The 26,136-nt window shown below is 39.9% G+C and overlaps 2 protein-coding genes across 4 annotated transcripts; one reads left to right on the top strand and one right to left on the bottom strand.

The window, feature by feature from the left end:
• The first annotated feature begins 3,452 nt into the window (after positions 1–3,452).
• Positions 3,453–7,771, top strand: CD1E (CD1e molecule). 3 transcript variants are annotated; one of them, XM_045517116.2, is made up of 7 exons: positions 3,453–3,791; positions 3,945–4,386; positions 4,675–4,971; positions 5,580–5,858; positions 6,101–6,214; positions 6,768–6,876; positions 7,012–7,771. In XM_045517116.2, exons 2-7 carry the CDS (start codon positions 4,326–4,328, stop codon positions 7,178–7,180), a joined length of 1,029 nt encoding a protein of 342 aa, XP_045373072.1. In that variant the 5' UTR covers positions 3,453–3,791; positions 3,945–4,325; the 3' UTR covers positions 7,181–7,771. The 3 variants fall into 3 exon arrangements, with proteins under 3 accessions (XP_045373072.1, XP_074205746.1, XP_010953896.1); XM_074349645.1 differs by having other exon boundaries at positions 3,457–3,791; positions 6,101–6,379; XM_010955594.3 differs by lacking the exon at positions 3,453–3,791 and having other exon boundaries at positions 3,910–4,386; positions 6,101–6,379.
• Positions 7,772–10,571: 2,800 nt separating this feature from the next.
• Positions 10,572–19,305, bottom strand: OR10T2 (olfactory receptor family 10 subfamily T member 2). Its single transcript, XM_074349646.1, has one exon. The coding sequence runs from the start codon at positions 17,096–17,098 to the stop codon at positions 16,061–16,063; it is 1,038 nt and encodes a 345-aa protein (XP_074205747.1). The 5' UTR covers positions 17,099–19,305; the 3' UTR covers positions 10,572–16,060.
• Between the last annotated feature and the right edge of the window lie 6,831 nt (positions 19,306–26,136).

Consider the following 26,136-nt stretch of genomic DNA (forward strand, 5'->3'; position numbering starts at 1 on the left):
ACAGAAACAAAAACTTCAACAGAGGCCTGATTCAATGTTTAAAAGGGCCTTCGAGGTCTACAGAGCGGTGGTGGGTGTAGCATAAGTGAAGTAGTCAAGCTTCAGCTCACGTCTGCCTAACACAATGGGGATGGGGGAGGAAGACCCTGTGGTACCCAGATGTTGCACAAAATGCTGTCGTTCTGAAAACGTTGGCCGACCAGCACATAGGAACCCCCTGCTTCAATGAACTGATGGAGCGCTGGGCTCTGACACATTTATTATTGAGTTTGAGATTTGCAGACGCTGCAGGCTGTCATGAGTGAAGCACGCCATTATTAGACGATCAGCCTCCTGACTGTGTTACCTTGATGTAAACATGGTACAGCTTTCACTAGTGTACACTATGGGGTTCGGTGCATAATCACGTCCATATTTTTTGGTTTGGTTTTCAAGAAACGATATACTTAAAACAGAGAAGCAGATTTTAATGATAGTTGAGAAATGCCGTGTTATGAAATACATGAGAATTGTGGACTTTTTTAGTTTCTCAGATGGGATAGACTTCCTCTATTTACTTGGTCTTTGCATGCATTGTGTTTTCTTTTCCAGGTTAACTCCTAATCTTCCTTCAGAACGCAGGTCTCTCATCACTTTCTGGGACTCCTTCCTTGATCCCCTGACTTTGTCCGTTCCTCTTGTTACTGGTTATCATAGCACTGCGTACTTCTAAATTCAGTGTTTATGACACCTGTGTTTGTACAGTCATCTGTATGGGTGGTTTTGTTCACACTCAACTTCACCAGGACAAAGACTATATCCCGCCTTCCCTATTCTTCACTGGCTCTCCCACTGTATTCTCAGCTCTTAGTAAAAAGCCTGCCATATAGTAAGTTCCCAATAAATATGTCATGAATGAAGGAAAGAATGAATAAATGAACAAATTCAAGAGACTTGAACATATTCTATGACACAAGTAATATCCTTTATTAAATTTAACTTAAAAATATAATTTGAAAAAGAAGGACAGATTTACAGATGCCTACGCTTATTCCCATGGTACCATGTGTTTGGCAGGTTCTTTGTCATCAACACCCCTTTGTAATGACCTTTATGCCGGGAAACACCTGACTACTTCTGACTGGAGCCTTCATCTCAACCTGACCCAATCTGCACTGTGCGTCTGCCTACCATCCTTCCCAAGCCTACGCTGTCCACCTTCGTGAATAGCATCACTTTGTCTCCTCTGGGTCACACTTCTGTTGGATTAACCCTGAGGACCTCCATGCTATTTTGTTATCTCCACCCTACTCCATCTTCACCGATACCACCTTTGCTCAGGTTACTCAAGTCACCTGTCACCTTGGTCTCATTACTCTCTGATTCATTCTCCAGTTAATCTCACTGGGGTTTAGGGGATTTTCCCAAATGCCATCTTAACCACATCACTCTCATGTTTAAATTCCTTCATTAGCTTGAAAAATGAGACAATTCTTCAGTATGGCACACGTAATCAGGGCTTACCAACACCTCCTGTTTTGTCTCTTTTCTTTTCTCTCATCTCTAAGCTCCAATACCCACGTCTCTCCTAGGATAAGTTTCTATGCATCTTCTGCCTGTTTTAACACTAACTTTCTAGTACGCTTTACTTTGTAGTAAGGCAAACGCTCCCTTTATTACTCTTTAGCTAAAAGATGTAGGACCTTATGCTTTAATTTTTCCAGATAAAGTTTAAAATAAATATGTCAAATCAACCTGAACCTTCTGTAGAACTAAGAGGCTGCTTCTCAAAATACATCCCCACCCCCCCTCTGCCTTCCTGTGCAGGTGATGCAACTGATTCTTCAGTTTGTAGCAAGAACAAAGGAGGTGCTGTTGGGGGTCTATTTACCTCAGTCCCTGATCTGCTTCTCTTGCAAATACAATGTTTTCAGGCTGGAATATCTCCCCAGGCCAACATGGCTCTGCTAAGGGAGAAGTTCTTGGGTTACTGTCATATGACAAAATGTCTTGCTGCCAGAAACTTGGTAAAACCAGTGGTAATAAATGATTATCTACTTAATTACCATCATGTTTTATATGTTTTCACTTATGTTTATGGTATTTGCAGGCACCCTCTTATATTAGCATCATTTTTCTTTTGCATATGTACTGGGGTGTGGATTTTGAAGCCATTTTATTTGCTTTCTTTTTTGAAGGACTTTAAAATTTCTCTACAGAGGTTGGATCCTTTCATTGTTTTCTGACTTGATAATGGATTTATTCATCTTTTTTAAACACACATTTTTAAACATCTTAATTGTTTTAGAGATATGAGCTAAATGTGTTTTTTGCCACCTTGATTTAATCTCGTTTTCTGTAAACATCATAATTTAAACAATTTTTCTAATTGATTCTATTTTATATTATGCTCTTATGATCAATAAAATGTGATTTGAAAGAAATCTTATTTCTCTCCTTTCTTTTCATCTCCCTTCACAGGTTTTGGTGAATTGATATGGAATTTAGTTTTTTGATGATGATTCTTTTTTCTGAAATACTAAACAAATGTGTTAAATTTTATAAGTTCATTTTAAACAATTATTTAGAGTTAGCTATATATTTTTAAAATAATTATATATTCTTGCATCATTTCTTGAGTTCTGTATTCAGGTTAATTTTTGGTTTTACTTGAATAATTTGTTCCGTGAAAGGAGTTACGTGGCATATTCTTTGACTTTTTAATGTTCCAATATGGATTAATTTTGCTGTCATCAGAGAATGATAATTTGCTTGAATAAAAACATTTAGGATTATCTCATTACCTCAGAGTTCTGAAATATTTCCCCACAGCATGGTACATAAGGTCTCTGAGCCCAGGGCTAGTCTCTCCTTTGTAAGCAGCTGACTTCTGGTTTTTTTGTTTTGTTTTGTTTTTTAATTCTTGGAATTCAGAAACAGTATCAGGATGAGACTGAATGTGGACTTTTTCAACAATTCTGATCACTATCCTGCAAGCTTTCTCTATAAAAAATAAATAGAGGTTTTAGTTGGATTTTGTATTGTTTTCTCCAAAAAAAATTCTCTCTGAAATCTTAGTGTCTAGCAGATATCTTAGCATCAGGTAGGTGCTAACCAAATGTCAGTTGAATGAATAAATGACAACCAATCATAAAATGATGTTTCACCTGCCTTCAGGCTGCCACAGCAAACGTCAGTGAAAGGAAAGAAAATAAAGACTCAACTCAATAATTGATTCTCCTGTGAACACTCCAGTCCCATAGAGAGTAACCTCCCTGCCTCCAATCCAACTTTTTTCTAGTCGGCCACCACCAAGGAGACACCAGTGCTCCCAGGCCATGAACTCTGAAGGGAAGGCTGCCTGCCCACCCATCACACCCAGAGTCAAGCTTGTTCATCCACCTGTAGACACACTCAACTCATTTGTGGTAGGGCGGGGATCCAAGATCCCTGTATAGTCCCCATTCATACAACAAGACTGAAACTCTACCTGCCCGCTAGCTCACCACTTCCAGGTCAAAGCCAGTCATAGACCCCTTCAACAGCAATAACTGGTCTGACTGGGGGAACTGAGAAAAGGGTATTTTTCCTAGATTAACTGATAACCTGTATTACCACCGCTGCCCCTTTTCCACTGTGGATTGTGCAGATTTTCCTGTGGGTTATACAGCTGCCCTCAAAATGCCTAGTGCCTTCAGATAATGATTTTGAGAAGAGCAGAGTGAAGAGACAGAGGGGAGACTGAGGGGACAGGGAGAACTGGCAGGACCAGTGAGAAGAGTGAACGTAGACGCTAAAGGAAAAAATACTGGGTAAGTAGAGAAAGACAAGGAAGACCAAGAATTTAGGGAAAGGGCAGCCAGGCAGCAGACAAGCAGAGGACATCACAGAGAGAAAAGGGATGGGGACGCTGCTGGAAAGGCCACGGGGCATGACCGTTCACCTTCTGTCACTTCTTCTCACAGAACAGGACATTGAGAATCCAAGTGTGGACTCGATTTCTCCAAAGCCAAAAGACATGAAAATTTCCAGCCACACCAAGACTACAGACTTCGTCATTAACCAGGAACTGGGGTGACAGAGGAGATCAGGAGGATGCTGGCAGGAGCAGGAAGAAATCTGGAGGCCAGACAGTGGGAGAACTGGAGGGGAAATGAAAGACTGTGTGGGAGGCCTGCGGCTGGGGGAAACTGAAGGGTTTCTTGGCAGGGAAGTGGGCAGAGGCAGAGGTTTGTCTGTGTGCCAAGGGAAGTCAGAGGAGAGTGAGAGAGGGCTTAGAGCAGAGCCGATATCTGCGTTCTGAGGGCACTTGCCTGCTGAAGCATCCTTTGCCTGACAGAGCTTCGATGCTGCTCCTGCTGCCCTTGTTTTTCAAGGGACTTCTCTGCCATGGGGAAAGCGCAGAGGGTATGATCCCAGGTGGAGAGATGCCTGTGGTTGGGCACTGCAGGGTGGAGAGGATGTTCTGGGGAGGACCTGGGGAAGGGAATAAGGCTCCTACAGGATGCCTTTGGATTCTGCGTGCCAAGCGAGTGTCCAGGCGAAGTGTTCTTGCCCCCAATTCAGTTAATCTCTCTGATTTTGGGGAGAAGAAGCTGGACCATGGGGAAGGGGGGATGGGTATGTGTGCAAACTGTGTAACCATCTCCATCCTTCCTCTCCACCTTGTCTCCATCCTTTTATATCCTCCCTCAGCTCCCCAGGTTCTAGGACCCCATCATCCAGCTGCAGAAGAGCCCCCCTCCTTCCGCGTACTCCAGACTGTTTCCTTTGCCAACAGCAGCTGGACGCACACCGATGGCTCAGGCTGGCTGGGCGAGCTGCAGACTCATGTCTGGGACAGTGTCTCGCATACCTTCCTCTTTCTGCGGCCCTGGTCTCGGGGCAACTTCAGCAAGGAGGAGCTGAAGAGCATCCAGGCAGTACTGCAGCTGTACTTCCACGATTTCCCTAGGGTGGTGCAGAGCTTTAGCAGGCAGTTTCAGTTCGAATGTGAGTTTCTTGTTCTGAAGGGTAGATGGTGTACGGGTCCTGACCCTCATCCAAACTTCCTGATCTTATTCCTTGTCCCCTTTTGGTCGCCCTCCCTCCTCGGCTTCACCCTTCACCACCTTCCCCACTCTACCCCTCGCCCCACCATAGACACAGCCGGGCCTTAATGAATACAGCTCTCCATCCCTGAAAATTCCCTCATGTTCTAAACCTTGAACAGCTGTCTCCTCTTGAACTTCTACCCACCACTCCTGGCCTCAGGTTCAGCCTTTCTTCACCGAGATTCTGCCCCTCCTTTCTTCCTGGTCTGAGTGTTCACAGAGTTCCACTGGTGCCTAACCACTCCCCAGTGACTTCTTCCAGATCGTCTTCTGTTTTTCTAACAACTCTCCTATCTAGCCCTTCCCCATTAATTATTTGAAAATACCTTTATCATCTCCAAAACATCTTCCCACAAATTCCCTCCTTTTTTCCTGCCCCATTGTTAGTCCTCCATGAAATTCCCCAGAACGTTTTCCTTCTCTTGCATCTCTTCACTTCTTAGGTTGCTTACGCTCCTTTTCTGTAATCCTTTCCATGTTGATTCTCTCTTTCTTTTTCACCCCCAGACCCCTTTGAGGCCCAGGTATCAGCTGGCTGTTTAATACATCCTGGAAAGCCCTTGGAAGCCTTCTTATATGCAGCGTATCAAGGATCAGATTTCCTGAGTTTCCAAGGAAACTCTTGGAAACCATCTCCGGGAGCAGGGAGTCGAGCTCAGAACGTCTGTAGGGTGCTCAGCCGCTACCGAGTTATTAAAGAGGTCGTGCAGAGCCTTCTCGATGACATCTGCCCTCGGTTTCTGGCAGGCCTCCTTAAAGCAGGGAAGTCAGACCTAGAACGACAAGGTGAGCCCAACTCTCTCTCCTCTCCTATTCCTAGTGTTTTAACTCTTGTATTTAGTTTTCTACTCTGTACTATCATTTTGAAATACATAGTAAGAAACTAACAAGTGAGATGTGTGGGTTTAGAATTATTTCCTAGAAAAGGAAAAGAAGTGATTCCTAAAATTGCTAAAGGACCTGAGTCACTGCACTGTGGCCTCGGGTGCCCTTCTAAAGTCCATTTCCTGTCATCGTCTCCCCTCTAGTGAAGCCAGAGGCCTGGGTGTCCAGCGGCCCCGCCCCTGGGCCCGGCCGTCTGCTGCTGGTGTGCCACATCTCTGGCTTTCATCCAAAACCCGTGTGGGCGATGTGGATGCGGGGTGAGCAGGAGCAGCCAGGCACTCGGCGAGGTGACGTCCTGCCCCAGGCTGACGGGACGTGGTACCTCCGAGTGACCCTGGATGTGGCGGCTGGGGAGGCGGCCGGCCTGAGCTGCCGGGTGAGACACAGCAGTCTAGGTGGCCACGACATCATCATCCACTGGGGTGAGAAAGAACGGGGGCCCAGCTGGGAGACAGCAGGCTGCCTAGAATCCAAGGGCTAGTGAGTAGAGCTCGGGAAATGGCTAGAAATGCCATGCACGAGAGGATCAAAGTGGGAGAAGGGTGGAGGATGACCGCAGTTGAATTTCAGGAAAATGCTAGTAGGAGTTAGAGATACTAGACAGAAAAGGAAGAAGGATCTATGGATTTGGTGAAAGAGAGAGGGATGGGGGAGACCAGGGACATAGAATCAGGAGGAAGTGAAATGAGAGCTCTAGAAAATACAGATGAAAACTCTGGGGAAGTCCCGCCCCTGTGAAATGAGAAGCATTAACTGCGGCAGAATAGAGAGAACTTTATAGACCAACTTCCTTATTTGATCCCCAACTAGGTGGATACTCCATCCTCCTGACAGTGGCCTGTTTGACAGTGATCTGTTTGGCAGTGATAGTCACCCTGGTCATCTTGGTTATCGCTGACTTATCCTCTAAAAAGCAGAGGTGAGTCTTTTTTTCCAGTGTTTCTTCAACTTCTTATGAACTCGTTCTTCTTTCCTCTGTTTTCTTTTTTCTTCCCCCTTTCTCTCTGATTTCCCCTTTTTTTGAGATCAAGATTGTCTTCTTCTTCTCCCACAGCTCAAATCAGAATGTCCTCTCTGCCCGTGTCTCCCACCCTGCCTTTCCCACAAGAACTGACACCCAAGACCCCAAGAGTTCGGGACATCAGCTCTCTTTGGCATGGGAACCGTGGATCAAAAACAGACTCTTAAAGAAACTGAAAGCCAGCTTAAAGCAACTCTGGTGACGCTAGTTTTACCTTCCATATAAAATCCTTTTCTCCTTGTTTAAAAACATGGTTCATACCTATAAACAAAGCATGATTTATTAAAACAGCTTGTTCTGGTAGAGATTCTGACTTTTTTGGAAATTCCATCTTCCAGCAATATCTTTTCTGCTTTGGCCACATGTTCATCCCTGATCCTTCAAACTCTAATTCAAATGCCTTTTTCTTCAGAGCTTCCCTGAATTGCTCACTTAAAAGCTGTATGTCCCACACTGGACTGTTCTTCCTAAATACACTCATCTCTTCCTACCCTGAACGGTGACTTTTTTACGTTGCTGAGCTTTTCTCTCATTTGCTTGAAAGTAAGATTTAGGTGTTTATATTTGTGCCCATGACAAAAAGTCTTCCCTGGATTCAGGGCTAACTTCATGGGCATGTGACCTGTGCAGCTGTTGCCATCTCGAAATCTTACTCATTTTTGCAGGAGAGATAGTGCATTTTCATTTTATACTGACCCTACAAATTACATAGCTGGTTTGGCAGGAATTAGATGCTTCTGAATAAATGCTGACTGAAATAAATGTATTGTTAAATAAAGTGATGTTGTCTTAATCCCTTTCCTCTTTGGCATCTTTGCCCCATTTGGCTGTGCTCTTATTAAAACTTTTCCTCTCTCCCTTTGTCTCTCACTAGAGGTGAAGGAGGCAAGTGAGTGCTTCAGACTCATAGCCATTGTGGTATTTGTGCATCTTCAGAAATACTTAAAGAAAATAGTAACACATGAGATGTCTCCTGTCAAAGTCAGGGTGGGGTTAGACTGACATCCCAACTTCTCTGAGATCGTGTGTCACCATGTGTGTCTTTGTGGATGCACATATTCAGCAGATAAATTCATATTTTGGGAAGTTAGGAAGAAAACATGGAGAATGAGGATAATTTTTATGGGCAAAGCCAAGGCAAAGAAGGAAAAGATTGATCAGATGCCAGTTTAGTTGTGTGTTTACCTTTCTTTGTTATTTTGATTTATCATTATAACGGTTAATTATAACTTATTTTCTCCTTTTAAATATGGATTTAAAAATTATCTAATTGCTTTAATTGAGATACTTTTGATCAAGCCTGTTGGAGAGGAGGAAGCTGTTAAGGTGCAGTGTTCATATTGATGTCCAGGCAACATCTTCCCTGGGATGAGATAACTGGGCAGATTGTGTAGACTTCTTAGTGGGAATTTAATACGTCATACGGGACCTTCTCAAGTTAACAGATGGGGTTCCACGATCATTTACATATGCATGTATATGTATGACTGAAACATGATGCTGTACACCAGAAAGGGACACAATTGTAAACCAACTACCCTTCAATTAAAAAACAAAACAGGGATAACACCTTCCGTTCCTGACACCTATAAAACCAACAAAGTAACCAGCTTTGCTAGCAGGACAATCATGGAGCTTACTGTATCTTGATGTGTACACAAATGCAGTTGAAACAGTAAGAGATGCCGACGGCGCTGCGGCCGCCTCGGAGGGCAGCCTGTCCACGACGCGCCTGGTTCCCCGCGAGCAGGCGTTTCTCATCAGGCGCACGTCGGGCAGCCGCTCGAGGGGTCCTTGTGGCTGCGTCCCGGGGGCCTCCGGGGAACTCGGCGCCAGAAAGAGGCGGCGGAGTGAGAGAGCCGTCGGTGAGGGCTTTGGCAAAAGAGATGGAGGGGATGTTCTTGGTTGTTGGTAAATTTCTCTAGGAAAAGCTTTAACTGTTGGAAAACTGATGGAATCGGAATATACTGGAGTCCAGAGTCAGAAAAGCACAGCGGCCATATGTGCCCTGGACTTAGAACATGCTTATCTGAAATCTTCCATCTAATGAACGAAATAAGCTGAGGATGCGAAAGACTTGAGTTAAGTGGAACGACATAAACTGAAACGGGGACCCAGGCTTCCAAGCGCACCACCTGCAGATGAAGAAAGATACTTATGCAGCACCTGCTCTGGGGCCGGTGAGTGCGGGGGGAGAGGTGCTACTGTTAAAGGCTTCTTCAGGCTACCCACAGAAGGTAACCATCCATCTTTGGGACTTAGACTTTACCCTTAAAAATTAAAACCAGTTTACAGTTTTTCTTCACTGGCCATTTTCTCATTCATACTTTCCTCTGTAAATAGACCCATCATTTTCCTAGTTCCTCAAGATCGAAATTTTCTTCTCTTTGCTTCATCATTCTTCCTGAGTAGCCAGTCACCAAAGCCGTCTTTATAAGTTCTCTTACACTCCATTCTCTTTTCCATCATCCTGATCCAGGTGGGAACACCACTGGTGAAAATGTAATGAAAATCAATGATCCCAGTATCTGTAATGCAATGACCTCATATTGAGCATCAGCTCGGTTATTATAGCCTGTAAGAGAAGTACATATTTTATGGTTAAAGCTGATTGGATACTTAAAAAAACAAAAACAAAAACAAAAACTTAATTGGAACCTGCCTACATATTAACTCATGTAGCTCTGGTTACCATCCTGAGGCGGATACCATTATTCTCATTTTACAGATGAGGAGACATTATAGTCACATAACTAAGTATTGTAGGCAGTTTTGCTTCAAAATCTATGCTTTAAACACGACACCACACAGACAACAAATAATTATTAGACGTCCACCATGGATAGGTGCTATGGTAGGTAATGAAATACAACAGAGGCACAAGAGTAAAGTATCCTTACACAGAGAACTTACAGGATGGTGGATGGCTGGTTAGAAGTATATAAAAGTATATAAAAATATTATACATAAGGTGATGATGTATGCTGTAATTAAGAAATGAATTAGGGAAAGGAGATCAAAGAGAAAAATGGGCCACTATTTTTAAAATGGTGGACAGAATGGGCCCCTCTAAGAAGATGGCTTTTGAGAAGAGACCTAAAGCAAGAACGAGAAACAAGCCATGCCATATTTAGGGGAAGAGCATCGCAAACAAAGCAACTACACATAAGAACAGCATTAGACTGGGTGTGTTCTGAAATCTGTAAGAACTCCAGCACAGCTGCATTGGAGTAAGTGACGAGGAATGGTAGGAGATGAGGCCATAGAGTTGGAGTCAGATCATAAAGGAGCCTTACAGGCTGTGGCACAGTGACTGAAAGTCACTGGAGAGTTTTGAATGAATGTGTAGCAGTTGTTAGGTAAAAGGAGATGAATTCTTAACCACAAATTTTACCTGGTCTCATCATTGGATGACTACAAAATTGGACACAATTGCATCTATACCCAAATTGCAGTGACCCTGATCTGCTTATTGCGTATGAACTTAGTCCTGCTAAAAGCATGTCTCTCCTATGCTCACAAACCAGATTTTCAGCATTGGTTGCCAAGTGGCATCTGACTTGTTTGCTTTTTGTTTTTTCTCTCTAGTTTATACTTCCATTTGCCAACTGTCTGCTGCTCACAAGATTTCTAAGAGCAGCTTTATAGCTTCCGCTGCTGCCATGGTGACAATGTGTCCTTTCCCAAAGCATCTGACCAATCCTCTGGTGCCTTTCGAAGGGATGCTCCATACAGAGGCACAAGGTATGGCTTACCCCTCAGTTCTCTGTCTCATTTGATGCCCAGTTCCAGGAGCTGCTGTGTGTGTGTCTAATCTCCTAAAGCCTCTTGTGTATGCTAACGTCAGCTCTGACTCTTACCCATCTCTTGGGATTCAGTAAAGGATCTCTTAACAACTTTTCCTTCAGTTTCAGTTGGCTGGCCAAATTATCTAGTTAAGTCATAGCAGCAAATGAAATCATATAGGTTGTAAAGGATTCACATAGACTCAGTTTGAACCGAACATGTTAAAAGATCTAAAAAGTATTTTCAATCTCTGTCATTATTTAAAGTGTCCCCAAAACACTAGAAGCACATGTGCTTACCCCTAAGTTTTATATGTGCCGCAGAACTGAGAGTTTACATTTATACAAATTCCTTTAAATGTAGCTGTCAGTGTATAAATTCCTCTAGGGGAGGTAGTTGCTTCCATTTTGTGTCAAGAAAAATCTAGGCTACCAATAGTCTTCAAATGAAGAACAATAGTGGTTCTTAAAATGTGAAATAAACTATGTGAACGAAAAATACTGCAAACTGTATCAGTAAACAAAGAACGCTGAAACCATCAAGCCATCAGCGGCTGGCGCCACCCCCCAGTGAAGACAAGCCTGCAGCCCAGCCTCTGCAGCCACTCACAGTGGTGCACCCTGAGGGGACTCAGAATAAGAAAGGACAGGATACTGGCCCTAGATAGCTAGGTGCTTGTCAAAGGAATGAATTCAATGAGCCCAAATGTTTGCTTCCTCCCATAAATAGAAAGGCACTAAATTCTTTAACCTGAGATGCCTGGTTTTCTTTAGATAACAAGTAATCTTTTAATGTTCCAGCTACCTGGTCTTGGTTGTAAAGCTCCTATATATCCTAGCTCCTCCCTACCTCTTCGGAGGAATCCCTCAGAGCCATCTGAGAGGTGGTCATCCTGGCTGGAGTCCTCCCGCCAAATAAAACATAACTCAACTTTTAGGCTGCGCATTTATTTCAGTCTACAAGTATTTAGTTACAAAGCAAAAGATATGTGAATGTTACAGTATGTGTTTAATTTTTTATTGATTTTTAATAAGTAGGAGTGTTACATACACACATTCTATTAATTATACTTTCATGCATGCGTGGCTGTTTGTGTAAGCGGGCAAGACTAGACAGAGGAGATAATAAGCTAAGTAATCACAGAAAAAATACACTGAATCAAATATAGGAAAGATTTTTACCAGCAATAATCATCTATATAGTAAGTGTTTCTAAAAAACCGGCCTCTGTACCCCGATAGCCAAATTGGGAGTCAGAGGCAGAGTTTTGGGGGCATTAGATAAGAACGGCTTTATTGCTTTGCCAGGCAAAGGGAGTCACTGCAGGCTGATGCCCTAAAGACTGTGAGCCTGCCTTGGGGGCAGGGTCCTGGGGTTTTATAGAAAAATGGGAACAGGAGGGTGATAGCAATCAGGGTGTGAGCAGGGGCTACATTCCTTTCGTCTTGATAAGAACTCGCTGCTGTTATGGAGGAATTTAGGAGGGTCTGCCTGTTTTCTTGAGGTTCAGTCCATGACCTTCTTTCAAGACCCCTAGTGTAAAAGGGTAAGTTATTCTAAGAAAAGAGCTCACAGGGAGGGGAGCGTGTTAGTCATGAGGTCAGTTTAGCTGGAAGTACAGGCCTGAACCACTCAGTAGCCATCTTGTCAGTTTTCTTCTCTTTCGAATCCCCGCTGTCAGTTCATTCCTTCCGTTTCTGTGGAAAAAGGGAAACGGGCACCCATCTCCTCTTTCTGCTTCCTACTGAATCGGGACATTGTCTGGGGATTCTTCCGATAGAAGGAGCAAGCATGATCATGCCAAGTCTTAAGGGGTTTTAGAAGAGTCTCAGTGGCCCTTTTACAGAGACGAGGAATACAACAAAGTATGAGTGGAACAAGTAAACAGGGAGTCTTTATGATTGATTTGTTATCTTTGCTATTATTACTTCTCTTGCCTGAGAACAATTTGTTTTTTGTTCCCTTAAGATCATTATTACTGAGACCTGTTCAAGGGCAAGCATTGTGGCCAAGTTTAGATCACAAAATGGCTTAGGCCAAAAGTGGCCTCCCTTACGTCAAGAAAGCCATGCCTGGTTTTCTTTCTCTGGGGACCTTCTACCTTATCTGCTTACATTTTCAAATACACTCAGCTGAATCTTCATTACTTTAATTCATATCCTTACTCATATTTTTATTCTTAGTCATTTTCTACTTCTTTTTATTATAGTAGAAAATATACATAAAAATTAAAATGCTACCATTTTATTTCATAGAAATACATGCACACATAATTTACATAAATTCCTAGTATAGTTTCCTTTAGGATTTGCCTGCCTTGTGTTTCATTAATTTTTACCAATTTCATATATTCTAGGCTTTATGATTAGTTGTGTATTTAATGCATAAATATATAGAGGAATTGTGAGTGTTTAATGTTTGAAGGAATACAGTTTGATATATTCAACTTGTTACTGAAATGGCTTTACGGCAGTCCAAATTTTATTGAGTTTTCCCATCCACTAACAAAAGCCTAAATGGACAATAAAAATATATTCAAATTTTAAATTCAAATTCAGTCCAAGGAAGTAGGCAAGAAACAAATGCAAAGCCATCTTTTCACTGTCCTCTTCTCCCTGCAAACATCTGCCTGGAGAAATGATCAGAAATGAGGTCTTAGAGAAGTGAGCCTTCAGGTAGCGTCTGGTCTTGTAGGTCACTCTTGAGACTCACTCCTTTTCTCTGAATAGGGTGGGAACCATTTGGAGGTTTTGGTCTGAGCAGATACATGATCTGACTTGCTTTTCAAAGGATCATTCTGACTGTTGATAATAGACTTGGGGACAGGGACAGGGTGGAAGCAGCAGGACCAACGACAGGCCTACTGGAGTAATTCAAGAAGACGATAGTATGAAATCTCAGTGCTAGAAGTGGGGGTGGTGAAAAGAGACTTGAAACTGTGTGTGCTGTGAAAATTAAGCCAACAGGACTTGTTGATAGATTCTGTTGTTTAAAAAAAAATAAGTCAGGAATGACTCCAGGTTTTTGTTCGAAGCTGAAATTCCATTTGGAATTATAATAAGCTAAGATGGATAAAATTATGGAAGGAACAGGTCTGGAGGGCAAATGGAGGATTTAATTTTGGATGTTTAATTTAAAATACCTGTTAAGATTCAGAACCGAGAGGTCAAACAGGCCACTAAGTTTAGGTCTAGAATTGAGATGTATCCATGCTGAAGACACTTATTTGAGAACAATAACAAAAAGTGTGAGAACTCCACAGTAGTGGAGACAGTCATATATATAGATAGTTGGAATCCAGTGTTTTGTGTTGTTGGTAAGGCTGAGGGCATAAGGGAAGGAGTGGCCAGTTCTTCCTGAGGATTGCAAGAAAGGCTTCAGACATCCCACTGAAGGTGGAGTTCCAAAGGTGATCGGACACCAGGCCTGCTCTGGGAGGTCTTCAGTGAGTGAAGGCACAGAGATAGACAATATTTAGTTTTGAATTTTGTGGGGATTCTAAGTATTTGGAAATACCTGAATCATAAAGCATTGCCAAAGAACAGGATGAGACCAGGGAACATTTGTTACTTGTCTGTCACAAGAATGGAAATGGAAAATAAATGTTTAGCAGCTTTTACAGCAATTCAGCCAAGTAATTTTATGTATGTTAATCTAACTGTAATACAAGAAAAGTTCTTGTATTTTTTTAAAATTTTGTTTTTGAGATAGTTCATTTTCTTTTTTTCCAAAATCGTTGGTGCACAATACATTTTGAGGAAAATTGGTTTTTCAGCTCACAGGCATAATTATGAAGAGGTGTGCATGGTCATATGAAAGGCTGGAAATAAGGAGTTGGACATACAGGCCTTTGCATGGCATGCTGCAGTATCTAAATGTGATCTAGAAGAAATCCAAGGCTGTGTGTTAAAAATTTTTTTTTTAATTTTTAGAAAAATTTATTTCAAGCGCATGACAAAATTCGCTAGTGTTAATTGACTATGCTTCAATAAAAAATAAGAATTAAAATAAAAAAATAAAAAAAATTTCTAGTGTTCTCTCAGATAAATCAGCAAGGTGATGGACTAATAAAAAAGTGCAGGTTTCAGGGATGGTTTGGAATTGGAGGAGTGATAAATTTGTGAAACAGAATAATTTATGAAGTAAGAGTGATTATAATTTCATTTCACAGTTTCATAAAAGCATCACGGTCAAGTCCTTTTTCACATAGGACATCTGTGAAAGGATGATCTGAGATGCCAGGTGTGCAGACATTAGGTCAGAATCAAGGAGAAAAAAAAATGAAACAAACAATAGATATACAGCTTTGTCTAAAGTTGAAATAACATGTTTTCACCCACCAACAACTAACTTTAAGTCAAAAACAGGAACAAGAGACAAAGAAGGTCTTTATTCAATGATAAAGGGGGCAATTCATCAAAAGACTATAACAATTGTAAATATTACTGAACATCAACACACCTAAATGTATCAAATGATTATTAACATATGAGAAAAAATTTAAACAAATCACTATGAAAACAAAGCAAACCTACAAACAAAAAATGGAATGTGTTTAATTTATAATTAACATAATAAAAATCAAGTATTAAATTCTGAAGAAAACCTACAACTCTGGTAGTATTGGCCAATGCTCTTGTCACTAGAAAACCCAGTTCCTAGTATTGAAATATTGTTCCCCATTTAAGGCCTGGTTCAAGTTTCCTTTATTCTTAGTTCACTTATTCCAGTTTTTTTTTCAGAAGAAATAAATACTTGTTCTTTTGGTTCTCATAACTTTGTTCATATCCTTTAAACAGATCTCATTATCTGGCATTATTATAGTTTTTTTCATTGTTTGTCTTTCTACCTACCCAGTCTTCCACCTTCATAAATTATCCATTTATTCCTTCTTAACTTTTGTGCTTTGCATGGAATCTGGTACATAGTGTGTTTACTACTAGGTGAATGCCCAGGTCCTAGATAAGATGCTTCTAAGGACTTTAGATCTTATCCTCTCTGTCCAACCAGAAAAGCAATCCTTGGCCACCTTTCATTTTAAGTGCTCTGTCTTCCCTTTAAAGACAACTATTATGCTTTCTTTTTTTTTCCCAAGTGTTTTTTTTTTTAACCAGGCATTGGACAATATAGCATGTAGATTGACTTGCACTTTTTCTGGAATAGGAGAAAAGAAAAAGGCAACAAGGGTCCTAGTCCTTGGAAATACTGTCCAAGTCATGACCGAACTGATGAAAGGACAAAGAAAGCGTCAAACCTTTGACTTCTTCTGTGACTTCCCTACTTAATTTTAGAATTTGTTAGGCCACCTTGGTTGCCATAGGCATTCCCAGAACTCTTTTCAGTGCAGTCTTCACCTCCTGGTTCCTGAGACTGTAGACTAGAGGATTAAGTAGGGGGGTAACCACAGTGTAGGTCACTGCCACCAACTGGTCTTTGTCTGAGGCAGACTTGGATTTGGGTCGAAGGTAGATGATGGAGGCACAGCCATAGTGGACAAAGACCACAGTGAGGTGTGAGGCACAGGTGGCAAAGGCCTTCCTTTTGCCCTCAGCTGAGGGGATCTTCAGGATGGTGTTAACGATGAAGCCATAGGATATGAGAATTGACAGGAAAGGCACCATGATTACCAGGATGCTGAGGCTGAATAGAGCCAATTCTTTTACATGGGTGTCTGTGCAGGCCAACTTAATAACAGGTGCCATGTCACAGAAATAGTGGTTGACCCTGTTGGGGCCACAGAAAGGCATGTCGCGGATGAGGTTAGTGACCACCAAAGCAATAAGGAAGCCCGTGACTCCCGACAGAGACACCAGCCCCAACCCTAGCCTTTTGTTCATGATGAGTGTGTATCTCAGGGGGTGGCAGATTGCCACATAGCGATCATATCCCATCACAGCAATGAGAAAGCAGTTGGTGCAGGCAAAGCCAAGGAAGAAGAAGAGCTGGGTGGCACAGGCCATGAAGGAAATAGTCTTGGTGGCTGAGAGCAGGTGGACCAGCAGCTGAGGGATGATGACAAAAGTGTAGCAGGACTCAGAAAGGGAAAGGATGAATAGGAAACCATACATGGGAGTGTGCAGAGTCCTGCTGTAACGTATAACAGCCATTATGGTTGCATTGGCCATCAGGATTGTCAAGTACAGGAAAAGAAAGATGACAAAAAGTAGCAGTTGGAGCTCCTGCAGGCTAGAGAAGCCCACCAGGATGAACTGTGTAACCACAGTGGTTCTGTTGAAAACTTGCATCTGGATAACTTCTGTGAATAACTTTGGAGAGATAAAATGAGGATTATACTTGTACAAACACTTCCCCCATGCCTTCACTTTAAGTGTCATATTTTCAGATCCAGAGTATTGATCTCTCTCTCTCTCACTTGCTCTCAGTCTATCTGGATATAGATTTTCCTTTTGATAATTAAAAAATATTAATCTCCAGTAATAGGAGAATGATTCACTATATTATAGAAATACAAAAAGATTAAAAGAGACAACCATTTGATATTTTCAAAGATTATGTAAAAACATGAGAAAGTTCTCCTAGTTTGTAAGAGAAAAAGCAAGACACAAAGCCATAATTATAATAAGATTAGAGCAGGTTTTAGTTTGCTTTCTGATGTATTTTCTGAATATTTAACAGTAAGCTTTTTAAATTTGATGATCCTAAATATACTTCATTTTTATATAGGTCAGAATATTTCCATCTCTTTTTGGCTGCTATCCAAACACAAACAAGAATAATTTGCTACTTCTACAAATAATGCTATTATTTTAAAAAATTGCTTTTAAAATATTCACATATGTAAATTAAGTGTGCCATTTATAACATCTGTTTGCCCAGATGATTATTGGTAGCTTGACACACTTGTCCTCTGACCACTGGCAGTCACAGTGAATGGCCTGCTGGGGTGGGGGCAAGTAAGGGAAGCACATGTCAATCAGCAAACAAATAACAACCAGTGGACAGCAGCAATAATAAAAGCAAACATTACGACTATTACTACTACTACTACTACTACTACTACTACTACTACTACTACTACTATTATTATTATTATTATTAATTTTAAGTTCAACAACAATTCCTGGCTGAGAACAGTCAAGAGAGTCCAACTCATCATTTGACATACATCAGGAGGCATCTTAGAGAAGTCCAGATGGGAGTGGTGATTTGAGGGAAAAGGAGGATTTCTCATGCTGTGATTAGTTAACCCAATTCCATTATTCTTTTTTGAGTGGGGCTGTTTATGACACTTGTTTTTAGAGACAGAACAGAACAGCCACTTCGCGGGTCCTGATTTGCCTCTGGAAATGGACCATCTCCCCAGTGTTCTCTCCACATCACACCGTTGAAACATTTTCTACCAGTTTATAGCTCAGTTAAAACATGAGAGGGAGCAGTTGAAACTGTCTCTTGAAAGCAGAAAATTTCCGGAACTAAATTTAAACATTTCCTTCCCTTAATTTTATACAGTGCTATTTGATAATATGTGCTTTCAGTTAGAGATTATTATGTCTAAACAATTTTATTGCTATACATGTTAACGAAATAACATACATCATCTATTTCATAATAAAATAACAAAATCTATTTTAATTTTGTCTTTAAAAAAAAACTGGTCAGACATTATGGTACTCTGGGCTTTTGAGATAACGGAGAAGATTCTTAGGCAACTTTGCTGGATACCCTCATCCATAGGCCTATGTCATTTGCTCTTTTTACATGTATCTTTTCGTTTCTGCATCTCCTCTTCTTATGTATTTATTTATTTAATGGAGGTGGAGGTACTAAGAATTGAACCCAGGACCTCATGCATGCTAGGCATGCACTCTACCACAGAACTATACCCTCCCCTCTGCATCTTCTATTCTTGATACTTTACTATCCTCATAATTTCAAAAAATGTTTCTTTTTCTAAGTTTCCATATTCCAGAATCTCATTTTTTTTTTATCTTCTAGTCCACTTTGGTGGCTCAATATCCATTATGATCAAGCCAGCACAGACAATATGTGGAGTCACTTAATACACTGTGAAGTAGGTATGACTGTCCTTGTCTTACAAAATAAAAAATTGAGAAGCAGAGATGTTATGGTACCTATCTGAGTACACAGCGTATAAAAATGTTTCTGATTCTAGATGCCACATTTGAAAATCTTAACTTCTAACCTTCCCTCCTAGGTCTTTCCATTTCATCTTGTTTCTTCCATCTCTTCTACCTAATTCTCCAAGGGCTCCTGATTCTCAGATTCCACAAAGTAAATTGGTTTTTCTTCTGCCAAAGACCCTTCTTTCCCTTTTTGAATATGTCCTCTTTCACTTTTGAAATCAGTGCCTCTCATCTTCTTCACATTTCTTTAGGATCCCCAGTGGGATAAATTTCTCTAACTGTTGTTTCTTCCAATATTTTGTTTAGAATATTTGAGCAAAGCATTCTACTTCATGAAGATCAAAATGTAAGGATGAAACATACCTGTGAGATGTGAACAATTGAAATGATATTTATTTGTTGATGAATGAAATGAATGAAATAAAGTGAATGATCGTTATAATGACATTTGCCATGTATTATTATTTCATGGTGTTTACCATATGATTTACATAAATGTAATTTTAAAGAACAAACATTATCTTTATCAAAGGAAAAGAATGTCTAAATTATTTTCCCTGTACTGTATGTCTTTTTGTATTCAAGTATGTGTATGCTGTCTTAATATGTCAGTTTCTTTCCTTAATATTGCAATTCATTTAATTAGCTAATTATAATTACAGTATAAAGTTGTTAAAGCCTGTGCATTAGAACATGGACTCAGGAGCCAAAATGCTAGGTTTGAATCCTTCCCCTGCCATTTAGAGCTGTGAACTTCAGTGTGATTCAGTTTCCTCATTCATAAAACATCAATTACCCTAGAGCATGTTATATAGGATTGTTATAAGAATTAACTTGGGTAATATAAGTAAAGTGCTTTAAACAGCACCTAACACACAGCAATTGCAATCCATGTGTTACCTGTTTTTGTCTGTGTTGTACAACCCATGGAGCTGAGAGGCATATATCCCAGCTTTGATAACTGAGCAGGAGGAAGAATCTTGACCTCTGAATCACAGCAGAGTTCCCTTGCATTTGACTCCTATGCTCTCATCTTTGCAGTTCTTTAATGAATCTACCCTTTATCATCTAAAAAGTCATTAATCTTTGGGTTCTATCTTTAAATTCTACTACAGTTGTTCTGTATGCCTATGGAGTTGTGGAACACAGGCGTAAAATCTGGACCACAAGGCTATGACATTCCTGCCTGTGAGTAAAATAGATTGATGATCCCTTGGGATAGGAGTGGAGAAGGACGGCTGCAGCTGGAATAATGGAGGAAAGAAAGGGAGCAAGAAGAATGCATCTTTAATCTTTAATCTCTAATAGCTAAAAAGCATTGTAGTGAAGGAAAAGAGACTATCTCAGGAACTTCACAGTATCTTATAGTCTAGGCACCCAGGGCCTTAATAGTTCCACTTTCAGAATCAGGTTCAGAAATGCAGGAGAAGTCAGGTATAAACCTGCACCACTCAGCATCTGCTAATCTGCTGGCTACTTTAATGGCTATAAAATGTAAGGAGTTGCTTGGCGTGATACATGGTGTACATTCCCTTTTCATCATCTCTGCGTGGTTCCTTTACTTAGGTAGTTCCACATCCCTGCTGTCATAACCCTTTTCCTCTGCATCAGTTCTTGCAGAAAACAAGATGCTTTCATGTAAGCCACCTCGTTTTGACCCTCACAACCCAGTTGACAGGACAAATGTTTTTGTCCCCTTACAGGTAATGCAAGGGCACTAATACACTTATGTATTTTCGAAATTCCGTTTTTCCAGTTTTATTGAGAAATCATTGACAGGTATCACTGTACAAGCCTTCTAACTTCTAACCCACTTTCTGCCCATCACATTTTATGCCACTTACTTTCTACCCTTCCAGAAGAGTATCTGCCCTACACTTTTTCCAAGGGACCAAAGCATGGGTCCATGCTGCTTGTTCCAGTAAAACTCACGTTACCATTTCTGATTTTTCTGGAATAATCCAATTTTAATGATCCAGTGCTCTTTTTGTTTTGTTTTGTTTTTTGGGGAAAGAGGTATTTAGGTTTTTATTTATTGTTTAATGGAGGTACTGGGCATTGAACCCAGGACCTTGTGCATGCTAAGCATGCACTTTACCATTGACCTATACTCTCCCTCACCAATGTTCTTGAATTATCAGGTTTTATAATTGAGATATGTTCTCTCTAAGCCTTAGGTTAGGAACCTATAATGTAAAGAATATGAAAATGAATATATGTATGTATATGTATAACTGAAACATTATGCTGTACACCAGAAATTGACACAACATTGTAAACTGACTATACTTTAATCAAAAAAGACTAATATTAACGAAAAAAAATTAGGAGGGTCAAGAAAATGTTGCTTAATTTTATCACCAGTTTTATCATCAGTTTTGTGAATCAAACTGTTTTTAACTTCCTGCTAAATCATTGGCTTCTTTTCCAGTGATTCAAAAAAGAATTTAGTTATACCTAAGATAGCCTCTGTTCTTGCCCACAGGCATAGTACTGCTTTTATATCTTTTTCTCGTGCTGTTTCATGTATTTATATAGCCTACTGTTTTCTGTGTCAAAGTCCCCTTCACGGCCCATGTTCTTCAGTACACCTTCTCTGACTACTGGAGCCCACAAGATGCTCTTCCTCTTCATAACACTTAGAGATCTTAAAATCATACTGGTGTGGTAAATAGGTTAGATACTATCTCATATTACTTTATAATTAATTTGTATCTTTTATCTATCTATCTATCTATCTATCTAATCATATCCCTCTGTAGATTATTTCTTTGGGATAGGGACCATAACAGGGTATTCTAAATGACCTGCTGCCCCCACCACAGTATGGGACACATAATGGACTCTAAACAAAACTTAATAATAAATGATGGCATGGTTTAATTCTCCTTTAGTTTCTCCTTTAATTCTCCTTTAGTTTTTTCATATACTATGATTTTTTCCCCCTAGAATGTGCTCTCTACTCTTTGACTATAATTCATATCATACATAATTTTAAAATAATTCTCAAAATCATCTTTTTTACAAAAAGAAATCTATGCTGATGAGCTTTCCTGCCCTCCCCTCCAGTTACTTTTAGTACTTGATTTCTCAGCATTTCAATTTTATATAAGGTGTGGTATATGTGTATAAATGTTTCCATTTGTGTGGGTATGCACATTCAATAGGAGTAAAAGTTTCTTTTATTTCAAGAAAAATAGCACAATCAAATTTACTTTGATATAGAATCTTTTTCATAATACTAAAAACTATTATGCAAATGCTTTTAAACCTGAAATCCTTGGTAGAAAATGTTTCTTTCTCCAGGTAGTAACTGACAAAGAGAATACACTTACCTACTTATATTCAAATGATCAAAGAAGTTGACATGACTTTGAGTTTGAGGACTCATAGTCTTGTTGGTTTTTTGAATGTGGAAAGAGACAGCAGTAGAAGGTTACTTGTAAAAGCAATGACATCTGTCCTGAAAGATAAAATGATTGAAAAAAAAAATGCCCTGAAACATTTCATAAAGGGTTTATTTGGACAATTAGATGTCTAAACCTTTTTAAGTCTTAAATAAGAGGCTGAAATTAGCCCAATCTATAATCATACGTCAATTATTCAGATTCTATAATTAGGCTGGAGATTATTTATAGCCTTCTGGGATTCTAAGGACTAGGGCCCTCTGAGACAAGGAGAGTTAAAGCAAAAGATAAAATAAATGACTAAACTTGGTCAAGGACATCTTATTTAATACCAGAAGAGAATAATTCATATTGCAAAAAAAAAAAAAAAAGAAAAGAAAAGAAAAGAAAACTTCCTACCTCTGTAAAGCACTAAAAATATAAATAAGAATTCTTTTAGCATGAGGGAGTTTAGTTGCTTTTAGACAAAAGATTACAAAACACTGAGATACCAAGAGAAACCAAGTTCTCGAACGTGGAGACTTACATGAAGACTGATTTGATAAAGCATAAGAGATGAAAGCAGGGGTTGTTGAATGTAGGTGTGCTTGGCACTTTGGGGGATTACCCTGGTAGTCTCTGTTCTGCTTCTATACACGAAGCCTGAATAAAATGTCAAACAACTGGATTTATTAGTTCCTTTAAGGGAACGACTTTTATTCAGCAACCGTTCATCGAGTGCTGTGCCTTGGAAAGCACTGTATTGGGTACTACAGTGACACATAGATAAGTAAGTTCCATGAATCCACCTGATCTGGCAGGGAGTCATAACCACGTGTAATAAGAGACACACGGAGGCATGTGCCAGTGGAGAGAACGGGACGGCTAGAAAGACGAGTGCCTCACAGTGAAGACCCTCTTGAACACAGTCAGGGCTGAGATTTGGCCAATGACTTTATGAACTAAAACACTGGGGATAAGAAAACTAAGTAGAAACTACTGAATGTTTGTGCCTAGGATATTCAAAGGAGAAAGAGTGAAGAGGATGACTGAGAATTTCTGTTTTTGCTAGTGGCTGCTCTGGCTATTTGAACAAATGCTCTTTGAAAACAACTGAAGTTGCTGGGGAATATTTAAAATTTTTCTTAGTATATATTTACCAGCTGAAAGTAGAGCAGGGATTTCCAGGTCAAAATGTGAGAGAAAGCAAGAATTCACGAAGACATTGGCTTATCTGGTTAGAATTACAACCCCAGCTACTGATATGTGGGAATCACGGGATGAGGCTGACAGAAATTAAAATCCAGGGCCCACCAAAACAGGAGTCAAAAAATAGATCTGTTTGAGCTGGAGTCTGAAGGAGGACACCTTGAGATAAACATGAAGCAGAACTAAGCCCATCTTTCAGCCCACTGTTGGGGGGTCCAGGTGGGAAAATTCGCTTGGAGGCTGACCAGAGACGTGGGTCAGCGGTGGGGAAAATAGGTCCATTCGTGAGAGGTTGTAATCGGTAGGCCCTCATTCTGATTTGCATCACAAATTTGCATCACCACTTGGCTCAAGAAACCTCAAGCTCTGGATTTAATTTACAGTCAGTCTAAACTGGTGCCTCTGAGGATCTGCCAGACACAAATGCAGATTTTATCTGGTGAAGAAAACTTTATTCAGCTTCTGGAAACGAACAAAATACAAATTATAAAAATAAAAACAAGAAGAAAAACATCAAAAGAAGGAAGAAATAAAGCTGTCTCTCTTCATAGATAATATGATTGCCTATGTAGAAAATTCCAAAGAGTAGGCAAAAACAAAACAACAAAATCCTTCTGAAACTAAAAAGTGATTATAGCGAGATTGTAAGACATATAATTAATACACAAAAGCCTGTTTTTTTCCCCTATATACCAGCAATGGACAATTGGAATTTGAAATGAAAAGCACATATCATTTACATTAGCAGCAAAAAAAAAAAAAAAAAAACAAAAACAAAAAAGAAAAAGAAAAGAAAAAAGAAATAGGTATAAGTCTAACAAAATATGTACAAGATCTATATGAGGAAAATTATAAAATACTGATGAAAGATATTGAAGATCTCAATAAATGGAGAAATATTCTATGTCTGTGGATAGGAAGACTCAATTTTGTTAAGATGTCGGTTCTTCTTATAGATTCAATGCAGTCTCAACCACAATTCCAGCAAGTTATTTTGTGGGGTAGCAAGAAACTGATTGTAAAGCTTATATGCAAAGGTAAAAGACCTAGAGTATTATTAACACAATATTGCATATTAACCACATTTTGTAGGTGCTTTGATCCCTTTGATGGGCCTAGATGACCCTTTGGGACCTTGATAACCAGGGAGGGACTGCTCCTTCTAACTAGGGTTAGAGTTTTCCAATTCCTGGAGATAACAGAGGACTTTCCTTAGAGAATGTCTTTCATACGCAAACTAATCAGTCCAGAGCCCATAGCCCCTGCTTGTCTAGTTTTTCATGTTCCTACAGTATCCTCCTGTCCTAGGCATGGTATCCCCACCTCCTCTTAGGAACTGTGTGTAATAAACTTTCTTTTCAATGGGAATTGTTTCCTGATAAGTCAGCCTTACCATATCTGAAAAACAGTTAAATCTACATTTTAAAACATATTGAGAGAGGAATAAAATTAGAAAACTGATACTACCTGACTTCAAGATTTACTATAAAGCTATGGTAATTCAAGAGAGTATGGCTTTGCTGAAATAATAGAGAATAGAAAGAGAAATGAGCTGTCCTGCCATGGAAAGGCACTGAGTAACCTTCACTGCATGTTGCTAAATGAAAGAAGGCAGTCTGAAAAGGGTGTATATGTTGTATGAGTCCAACTATATGACGTTTTGGAAAAAAAAAACCTATTGAGACAGGAAAAGATCACTGGCTGCCAGGGGATTAGGGGAGGAGGAGAAGGAGGAACTTAGGGCATGTTTAGAGTGGTAAATCCATTCTGTATGATACTATAATGGTGAATATATAACATTATGCATTTGTGAAAATCTGTGGAACTGTACAATACAAAGAGTGAGCTCCAAGGTAAACGATGGACTTTGATAACATCAATATATCAATATTGGTTCAATAAATCTAACAAATGTAGCACAGTAATCTAAGATGGTCTTAATAGGAGGTACTGTGTCTGTGTGGTACTCTTGGTATTTTCTGTGCAGTTTTCTGCAATTTTTCTAGAGAAAAAAAGAAAAACATCAAATTCTCACTGACATACGTGGAGAAATGAGGTGAGAGAAGTTGGGGTAGAGATTATGTTCGGGGCAACAATACCTGGGAAGAGGCACAGTGGAGCCTTTTGGAGTTCTCAAAAATTTATTTACTTGCTAAGTTTAATTTGTAAAAATCAATCAAGTTATACACTTAGGATTTGCATACTTTTCAGTTTGTATATTTTACTTTAAGTAATATATTTACTAGAATTAAAATATGCAGAATAGGATTTCCCTCTTTGGGGAATGGACCAGAATATTTCAGATCAACTCAGCCACTAGGAACAACTAGAAATGGTACAAAAATTTTGGGAAAAGATTGGTTTGAAGATGTCAGGACTCTAACAAAGGATTAAAGTTTGGATTAAAAGCAAGACACTTGGAGAAAGTGTTCTGATATTTGAGAGGCATTTACCTCCTAAGGAGAATCTGTCAATTCTGGAAGAGACTACCAAAAAGTAGAGAGATTGAGAGGCATGGTACTAAAAGACAAAAATTACAGTTTGTGAACCATCAAAGAATGGACTGGTGAACTTCCCAGGCTTTGGGGTGAGATCCCAAAATGGAAAATAATAGGAGGAGGACTAAATAAGAAATTGACTAGCCAGCCTTCCCAGGAGCTGGAGCCTAGTTTG

The sequence above is a fragment of the Camelus bactrianus genome, chromosome 21 (assembly GCF_048773025.1).
Source record: "Camelus bactrianus isolate YW-2024 breed Bactrian camel chromosome 21, ASM4877302v1, whole genome shotgun sequence".
NCBI lineage: Eukaryota > Metazoa > Chordata > Mammalia > Artiodactyla > Camelidae > Camelus > Camelus bactrianus.

Coding starts and splice junctions, on each gene's coding strand:
- OR10T2 (XM_074349646.1), bottom strand. CDS start 17,098: ATGACACTTAAAGTGAAGGCATGGGGGAAGTGTTTGTACAAGTATAAT.
- CD1E (XM_074349645.1), top strand. CDS start 4,326: ATGCTGCTCCTGCTGCCCTTGTTTTTCAAGGGACTTCTCTGCCATGGG. Junction 4,387..4,674: donor CCATGGGGAAAGCGCAGAGG/GTATGATCCCAG, acceptor ATCCTCCCTCAG/CTCCCCAGGTTCTAGGACCC. Junction 5,859..6,100: donor GTCAGACCTAGAACGACAAG/GTGAGCCCAACT, acceptor TCTCCCCTCTAG/TGAAGCCAGAGGCCTGGGTG.